We start from the raw sequence: 9,784 nt of genomic DNA, 5'->3' as shown, positions 1-9,784 counted from the left end.
CTTATCAAAGTTTTTTTTTTTTTTTTGGTTTTTTAGGTAGATGGTGCAAATGGATACTCTCATGTTTTTCAAGTGCTTGTTTCTCAGTAATCATCAATGGGTCTCCACAAGGTTATTTCAAGGCTACATATGGATTGCATAAAAGATAACCATTATCACCTTTTCTATTTATCAATATAGTGAAAAATCTCAATAGATGTATTACTAAAATGTGTCAATTTGGTTTGTGGCAAAGAATAGAAATAACTAGTTCTTTGTTAATAATTACCCACACACTTTTTGAAGATGACACCCTATTATATGGTAAATATTCCACTTCTATGGGTGTAGAAATGTTGAATACTCTAGACCTATCTACTTATGCACCAGAGTAGAAATCAACCATAAAAGATCTGTTGTTTTTTTTGTTAAATGTGAAAAAATGGCATAAAGAGGCAAATCATAGCCATACTTGGCTTTCTTGATGCTCAACTTCCAGGAATATATCTTGACATTCCATTATTCATCGGATATAACATGCCTTCTTTATGGACTTCCATAATTGATAGATTTCAAAAGAGAGTGGTTTCCTAGAAGACATGTTGGCTATCTTTTTATAATAGATTATAATTGATTAAGTCGGTTGTAAATGTAATACCAAATTACCTCATTTTAGTCCTACAGGCTCCCAAGACTATTTTTTATTGATTGAGAATGTTATAAGGAATTTCTTGTGGAGAGATAACATATCAAATGCAAGGAAAATTCTCCTTATTTCAACAGAGAACGTGGCAGATCATAAATCAACAGGTGGAGTAGGTTTAAATCTTGTTGATATAAGGAACAAGGCCTTTGGAAGAAAAATTGTTTGGAAACTATATTCTAATCCATGGGCACTATGGTGTTAAATCATGCAAGATAAGTATTTAGACTTCTTTGAACCAAGTCGAGTATTCACAATTGCAAATCCCCCAATGTGATTAGTAGTTTGGAGTTCCATTATTTCATCTAGAAATTTAGTCAATAAGTATATTTCATGGGAACTTAATAGTGGTGCCTTAGAATTTTTTTGGAAGATTCATGTAATGGATATAAACTTTTGAAGTTTGAGGAGAAAATTAATAAATAGATTCCATTGTTAAGAAAATTATGAGGAGAAAAAGTTACTGATTATGTTCATAGGATTGATTAATTGACAAGGAAAGTGACTTGGAAAAATCTGCAAAGTATAAACCTTTAAGGGACATTGCTAGATTTTAATGTGATTATGGATGAGAGACATGTGTATATATCAAATGAACTAGATAGTATCTTTTGGGTAGTGAATAAGCATGTAATCTATTTTGCTATGGATGGGTACACAACTCTCTTACAAAATAAAAAATGAAGTATTAACCATAGAGCATACACCTTTTGTTGTTAAGGTGGATTTTTACTAAAAGATATTGGATTCTCTTGCCTAGCATTGCGTAAGAGAATATTAACAAGTGAATATCTACATAGATTACACATTTTCCACCAATTTTATTTTGATCAAATGTGAATTTTTCCAAGAATATTGACACTTTGTTTTGGGTAAATTAAATTATCATATGCTACTTCCATCAACATTATGGGATATCGTTCAATCCTATCCAATTCTATTTACATATGTCTTCTCTTCTCTCACACATTTCAATTATCATTCCCACATTGGTGATTTGGGGTATTTGGCAGGAATGCAACAAAATAATTTTTAGGCAAGAAATATCTTCTATGGATTAGGTAAAGGGTAAAATTGAGGACATGGTTGATGAATGTGTGACAAGATATTTGTATGGTAATCTAAATCAAAATAGAGTTTATTCTTCATGGGATTATTTTGTACTAAAGATATGACCTTTAATAAAAATACCATTAATGGGATTAGTTGGAGTTAGCAATAAAAGAAAAGATAGATAAGAGAAGCTATAAGTGGAAAAAGCTTGATCCTCATATTAAAATTAAATTTGATAGGGTTTCTTAAGGGAACCTAAGTATTGTAGGTGTTGTATTTAGTCTTAGGAACCAATTAGAAAATATGATTTTTGCGAGTTCTATGTATTTGGGAAAAGATTCAAATAATGAGGCTAAAGTCATCACTCTATTAAGAGGACTTCAAATAGGAAAACAATTAGCCTTAGATCATATTCATGTGAAATTAGATTCAATGATTATTATTCAAGTGTGCTAAAATAGGCACATGGTGAATTTGCACCTTAAATATCACTTACATAAATTTTGGGATTCGCTTGCCACCTTTATGAACTTCAAAATTACACATACATTCTAAGAGAGTAATGACCTGGCAGACTACTTGGAAAATAAAGGTGTAGATAGATAGGAATTTGAATGGGAATACAATAAATAATAATTGGACCAACTACTATTTGATATTTTCCAACTTGAATTAGTTAATTCAATGTGAAGAGTTTTTTGGTGCTATTGGAACATGTGTACCTACTATTAATCCCATCGCCAATTTGATGCTTCTTCTAGAGGAATTGGTGCAACAGGCAACATTATGAGTGTCAAAAAATTCGTTTGCTTAGGTTTGGGTAGTTTCTTGGTTAAAGTTGTATTTATGTTATTGCAGGTCCAGTCAACTAGTTGTTGTCATTAAAAGTTCATTTTGTTATTTGTGATTAATTATTGATAATCTAGTTTCTAGAATCATCTTTTATTAGACAACTTGTACACTTCTATTATTTTAATATAATTTTAGGCTTTTGCCTTTCAGCACCCCCCCCCCCCCCACAATTAAAAATATAATAATAATTTTTAAAAAGAAGTCAACATTTTACTCTAAAAATGAAAATGCTTAAAGCACCAAAACTGAACTCTTCTATGTTGTGGTATAGTTAGTTGGAATTGAAAACATTAAAAACATGATTGATTTTTAATTCTATTGATACAAGGGAGGTCACTATTTGTAAGGGTCACGCATTGAAAAAGATCCAATCAACTTTTTTCAAAAAAAGTTTTCATTAGAGAAATATGTATTCACAAGATGTAAGCATGTTTTTAGATTATAAGTTAAACATGTACATGGAATTGAAATTCAAACCACAATACATAAGTGATTTTTGAGTTTTTAAAAATCATGTACATGTTACTTGCATTTTTTAAAAAAAAATTCATTTTGTTTAGTAGAGTGACCACTTTTTTGTTCACCATTTTGGTGCAAATACCTTTAGTGTCAACTCTAGGAACTCATATGAGAAACATATATACAATTGTATAAGAGTGGATGATTGTGTAACCTATTATAGCGTCCTTATTTATTTGAGCCATAGTAACAACATACATGTGACATTCAATTACGACTTTGATCCTTCTTTACCTTTAAAGATAATATAATTGAGTGAAAATAAACAGGTGTAAAGATGCCTTTGAGGAATGGATTAATTCTCAAGCATTTCATTCTATAATTCAGTCATCTTCTTCCCTTGTTCACATTTATCTTTCTCCTTTTATTTTTCACTAATCCACACATGCTCATGTTCTTCAAATAGCCCTTCTTTAGATTTACTCAATTTTCTAAAATATTTATATGTTAGAAGACATTTAGTTTCTATGTTTTTTAAAGGAATCACCTTTATCATCACATAATCAAAGATCATCAAAGATCATGGAGAGTATCTAATAAAAATATGACGACACATAATACATATATCTATGAATAATGATTTCAAGTCAACCATTGACTATGTTTATATAAATGTCAACTAGCTCTATTTATTTGAGCTCTCAATCATCATTAAATAAATGTAACACAACTAAAATATTCTCTTCATAATATATTCATATATATAATACCCCTATTATTCTTTCTATTACCATTGAATGAATGTAGCACAATAAAATTATTTTAGTTAAGATATAAGTACAACTAATTGTATCCCTTTTTAATATTTTAAGAATATAACTCCTTTTAGATGTATTCATTGAAATTTAATGTGAAGAATTCTAATTAATTTTGATCTACAAATAAAATGTTATGTTCAAAACAATAAATATTTATTTTTTTGTACTTAATACATTATTTCTATCAAATATTCTTCAACGTGCTACTAATTTTTTATCTTATTTAATTAATTTATCATACTCAACTCATATATGTTTATATTTAACTTTTTCTAAAGATAAATATATTAAAATTAAAGAATGTTAAAATGTTCTATGAACATTTTCCAAGAATAATATCTACCATTGAAACTAAAGAATAAAAAATCAAGAACAACAGTGATGTTCACCTCCACAAACTAAAATCAACCCTAAAATCAATAAAATGAAAAACTATATATTATCTAAACATTTAAATTCTAACTAATTTATAAGCTTAAATATGGTATATTGATCCTAATAAGTTAGCAAAGAAACCTTAACCTCAAAATTAACAAGGGAGGGTATCAAATATATCTTTAAAAATACAAAATATCTTTGAACTTTAAAAATCATTTAATTGTTTGATGGGTTATGACCAAGTCACATTGATGGTATACTATACTAGATTCAAGGTATTGGTTAAGGTCTTCTCCCTACAGCCATTGAAAAAGACAGAACACTCTAACAACTCCGTGGTGGAAGGAGATCCAAAGAAATTCAGTTTCAACTTTATCTTCTCAAGTTTCTGAATACTAATTATGTCCAAAAATTAAATTACTTTACAGCCATGATTCATGCTTCTTCCATGTGCTTTTCTGCCTAGAACAATAAAATAAATGCAAAGAGACATCAGATAGGGCAAGGTAGACAACAGAAAAGAGTTTCTTAAAGAGAAGACCACAAACACTATTTCAGTGATAGCTCATTCAGAGCTATCTTTAATCTGAGATGCTGCAAAATAACTAATATTGCACATTGAAGAGCTATGGTTGATTTGGCAAGTGGGGAGATGCCACGTGTATTAGGTGAGAAAGAACAAGCATTAGCTGTAAGTTGTTATTAGTTATTCAAGCTTGATTATTTGCATTGTCTTAGAGATTTGTTTCAATTATTGTCAAGTCTTTGAATGCACAAGATGAGAGTCACTGCAACATCAATATCATTCTATATTTTGAGAGGACAAAGTTGGTAGAGCTCCTGGCTGTCCTTGTTTTGCCTTTAGTGGTTACCATGGGCCATCAATGGCTGTCTCTACATCTTCTACACACATTGTTTGTTTTTCTTCATATAAATCAGGAGGAGCATTAGTAGTTAGCAGTGTACCCATTCTTCTACTAGTGCAATCTTAGCCTTTGGGGGATCAGTGAACATGGAGATCAAGAATGATTTGATTGTTGGTTTGATTGCCATCATATGCATCTTGGGCCCAAGTAGTGGACAAGTACTGAAGGTGGGCTTCTACAGCAATACATGCCCAAAAGCTGAAGGCATTGTTCTAGATGTTGCCAAACAGCACATTTCCTTGGCTCCTGAAGTGGCTGCTTCTCTTCTCAGGATGCATTTCCATGACTGCTTTGTTCGGGTTGGTATATAAAATAATTCATCTTTCTTTTTTAAGAGCGTGTGTCTACTTTAAAGTATGTAGTTTCTTTTCGGCTCACATTCTATTATACTGTTATCTTCTTTTTGATGATAGATCATAGAATGTAAATTGAGATATTGAGTATAATCCATTTTCAAGAAGATGATATTAAATTGCAGAATGTGATTTGAAACCTGATCTATTGTCAAGAAGAAGATGATAATAAATTGTAGAGTGTGAATTGAAATATTGAATGAAAGAAGCAAATGATTATAGATAATAGAATCTGATAAGAAATGGTCAGTGTGAGCCATTGTCAAGAAGAAGGTGATAGTAGAATATAGAGCATATAATGAAACATTGGGTGTGATCTATTGTGAAAGAAGAAGATGACAATACAGCATAGAGTGTGATAAGAATTGTTGAGTGTGATCCACTGTCAAGAAGGTGATAATGGATCATAGAGTGTGATAAGAGACATTGAGTGTGATCCATCATCAAGAAGAAGATAATAATCGAACATAGAGCACAGTATGAAACATTGAGTGTGATCTATTGTCACAGAAGAAGATGACAATGCATCATAGTGTGTGATAAGAAATGCTGAGTGTAATCCATTGTCAAGAAGAAGGGGATAATGGATCGTAGAGTATGATTTATCACCAAGGAAAAGGTAACTATAGATCATAGAGTGTGAGCCATTGTCATGAGAAGATCATAATAGATCATAGATTGTGATCAAATGTTGTATGTGATCCATCACTGAGAAGGAGATGATAATAATTCATAGATGTCAAGTGTGCTTTTTCATTAAGAAAAGATAATAATAGATCATAGAGTTTGATCCAAAATTAGCAATTGTAGTCCATAAATAGATTAAAAAATTGAATGTAATTCTTTATTAAAAAAACAGATTATTAACCAACTCGTTTATTATGCAACAGGGATGTGATGGGTCGGTGCTGTTGAATTCAACAAATGGAACAGCTGAGAGGGATGCAATACCGAATCAGACATTGAGGGGATTCAGCTTGATAGACAAAGCCAAGACTGCCATAGAGAAGCAGTGCCCTGGTGTTGTTTCCTGTGCTGACATTCTCGCTTTGATTGCACGAGATGCCCATTTGGTTGCTGTAAGAATATGATCTTCCTTGCATTTATTTCTCATCCCTTTCTTTTAACTTCATGCAACTAAATAATATGCATTGATTGATGACTGTGTTTGTTTTTAAATTTTCTTATGAACATCGGCCTCCCTATAATGGTTCAACAAATGCTGTAATTATGATGGGTCTTTATAATATTCCAATAAAATACTGTAATGGGTGGATATTAAGTTTTTAATAATTCTAGCTCCCCTTAAATTATTAATAACATTGACTTTCATTACGCTTGGAATAGTGAGTATGATCTAGATGACATAAACAATGTCAGGTTGAAAGGCACAGAATACCAACGTCTTCTATTAGTTATTAACAACTAGGACTTTTGTCATGTTGATGGAAATCTATGACAGTTCTAGAAACTTGTCTATCTGCTACTCGACAATATATTTTTATTAATAAAATTCAAATTATTTTATTATAAAGATATAAATATTAAAACAAGAGCAGGTGGATGAAAGATATTGTTTTAATGATTTTATATTTGATATCTATATAGTTAATCATTTATAAATATTTTATTTAAATATAACTATTCTATTTATTTAGAAAGATGAAGAATTATAACTTAGAAATAGATTTATTCACAAACTACTTAACACTAAAGTCAATTATAGGAGACCAAATGTCACAATTTAGAATTCTATGTTAAACATTGAGCTTCCACTTTGAACTTAGATCTAGATAGTAGAAACTCAATACTTTGATTGATTAAGCACAAACCTTCCATAATAAAAACTTGATACTTTAAACAATAAGAGTCAACCCATTGAACATTTAACGATAAATTTTAAAAATACTATTTATGTTTTTCTATAATTCAAGAATGCCTAGTTTAATTAAGTTTAGATAGAAATGATTTGAATGTATATTACAGTATTTTAATCCGAGATAAATTTGTTCGAGTTTGGCCTCACTATGCAAAGTTTTGTGTATGAAAGCATGGAGGGCCAAATTGGAATGTTCCAACTGGACGTAGAGATGGACGCATATCGAATTCTTCTGAAGCCTTGACAAATATTCCATTTCCTACATTCAACTTCTCCCAACTAAGTACTTCCTTTGCTAGCAAAGGCCTCAACAACAAGGACCTCGTTCTTCTATCAGGTTAGAAAAAGTTCTTTTTCACCAAACTTATTAATTAATAGACTATTAATGGTATGCATTCCATGTGTTTAAGAACAAAATATTTGTTTAAACAACGCATTCATAGTTTTAATTTTTGTAGGTAGTTCAATTTTGATAATAAAATGTTTGTTTAAACAACACATTCTAAATTTTAATTTGTTTAGGTAGTTCATCTTATATCACATTAATAGATGGAGTCAATAAGAGCCACCTAAGAGTGTATTGGCTACTCAACCATGTTGATTTAAGGAACACATTTTAAAGTTTGATTTATTTAGGTGGCTCAACTTCAATCACATTAATAGGTAGGTTCTATTGTAAAAAAGAAAGTGATTTCATATGAACCACCTAAACAAGTCAAAAATTAGAACTTGTTGTTTAGTCAGCCATCTTGGTTTAAATGACACATTCTAAGTTTGATTGTTTTGATAGCTCAACCAAAACACATTAATTAGTGGGTCATATTGATAAAGAAAGTGTGATTTTGTATGAGCCACCTAAAGAAGTTGAAGTTTAGAGAGTGTTGTTTAGTCAATCATGCTCATTGAAACAACACATTCTAAATTTAGATTGTGTTATTTAGTCGACCATGTTGATTTAAATGACATATTCTAAGACTTGGTCCGTTTAGATAAATCACAATGGTAGTCTGCTATAGGTTGGTTGCACTCAAAGATTCTATGTGAAACATGGGTGAGGGGGAGGTAATAAAACCTCCCATCTCCAAAGTGGGTCTTATTTAAAAAGAGAATGTGATTTCACATGAACCAACTACAAAAATTGAAGCTTAAAGTGTGTTGTTTAGTCTATCATGTCGATTGAAAAAACACATTTCAAGTTTCGACTTATTAGTTTAATTCAGCTTAAATCACATTAATAGATAAGTTTTTAATTCCATATAAACCACCTAAATAAGTGAAACCTTATTGTGTAATTTAGACAATCATATCAATTTAAACAAAGTTTTCTAAAAAAATAATTAATTTAGGTAGTCAACTTAAATCCCATTAATAGATTAATTCTATTGAAAAACAAAACTTTCAATTTCATATAAACTACTTAAACATATCAAATATTAGAATATATTGTTCAAACCCAATTATTGATAATCATATGAATTCTTCTTCATGGCTTATTTGTCTCTGTTCACAGGTGCCCATACCGTTGGAATTTCCCATTGTAGCCCTTCTTTCAGTAACCGGCTTTACAACTTCACCGGCAAAGGAGACAGTGATCCATCAATGGACAAGAACTATGTGGCCAACCTAAAGAAGAACAAATGCAAGACCATTTCTGACAACACAACCATAGTTGAAATGGATCCAGGGAGCTTCAGAACGTTTGACCTCAGTTACTACCAGAGGGTGAAACAAAGAAGAGGACTTTTCCAGTCAGATGCTGCATTGCTTACGGACTCTGCCTCCAAATCGTACATTGAAAACCAACTTTTGAAATCGAAGAATGAGTTTTTCACTGAGTTTGCAAAATCAATGGAGAAGATGGGAAAGATTGGTGTTCTCACCGGCACTGCAGGAGAGATCAGAAAACAGTGCTCTCTAGTGAACTGAAATAGATTTCCTACCCATTTGTTGCTGATTTGTTCTTTCATCTTCTTGTATTGCTTGTAATAAAGATATTTCATGGTTGCCTGTGGGAAATGTTCATGAAATCAATCTGTTTCAAGGATTGGCATTAAAATTTCTCAGGAGGAATTGTGTTGGAAATTTTCCTGGTTGCCCCGTTTTCATGAGTTAGGGTCAGACTTTGAAGAATAAATAACAAAGATGGAGCCATGAGTTTTGATCAGAAGTTTTTTTTCCAAAAGAGTAAAAGCTTTATGTCATCGTGTAAAATGAGAGAGCTTTTAATTTAGAAGATTTGAATAATAGGTAACTGTAAGCAAATAAATTAACTATTTCAAAAATCAAAACTAGGGGTAAATGAGTATACTAATTAATGAGTTCAATACACAGTCATAACACGTAATGTAGTATAATATTGATATAAATAATATAATTGTGAATAT

The 9,784-nt window shown here is 30.9% G+C and overlaps 1 protein-coding gene across 1 annotated transcript; it reads left to right on the top strand.

The window, feature by feature from the left end:
- The first annotated feature begins 5,201 nt into the window (after positions 1-5,201).
- LOC149567461 (peroxidase 3-like) lies at positions 5,202-9,567 on the top strand. The gene is made up of 4 exons (XM_089820644.1): positions 5,202-5,467; positions 6,412-6,600; positions 7,572-7,737; positions 8,911-9,567. Exons 1-4 carry the CDS (start codon positions 5,255-5,257, stop codon positions 9,324-9,326), a joined length of 984 nt encoding a protein of 327 aa, XP_089676770.1. The 5' UTR covers positions 5,202-5,254; the 3' UTR covers positions 9,327-9,567.
- The last annotated feature ends 217 nt before the right edge of the window (positions 9,568-9,784 follow it).

Source organism: Cupressus sempervirens, chromosome 3 (genome assembly GCF_028749045.1).
Source record: "Cupressus sempervirens isolate cs-2001-9-10 chromosome 3, ASM2874904v1, whole genome shotgun sequence".
In the NCBI taxonomy this organism is placed as follows: domain Eukaryota; kingdom Viridiplantae; phylum Streptophyta; class Pinopsida; order Cupressales; family Cupressaceae; genus Cupressus; species Cupressus sempervirens.
Note: the sequence above shows the minus strand (reverse complement) of the source record. Positions and strands in the feature narration are given on the sequence as shown.

Excerpts from the sequence above, each read along its gene's own strand:
- LOC149567461 (XM_089820644.1), top strand. The coding sequence starts at position 5,255 with ATGGAGATCAAGAATGATTTGATTGTTGGTTTGATTGCCATCATATGC. Across the intron at positions 5,468-6,411 it reads TCCATGACTGCTTTGTTCGG|GGATGTGATGGGTCGGTGCT; the intron begins GTTGGTATATAA and ends ATTATGCAACAG. Across the intron at positions 7,738-8,910 it reads GGACCTCGTTCTTCTATCAG|GTGCCCATACCGTTGGAATT; the intron begins GTTAGAAAAAGT and ends CTCTGTTCACAG.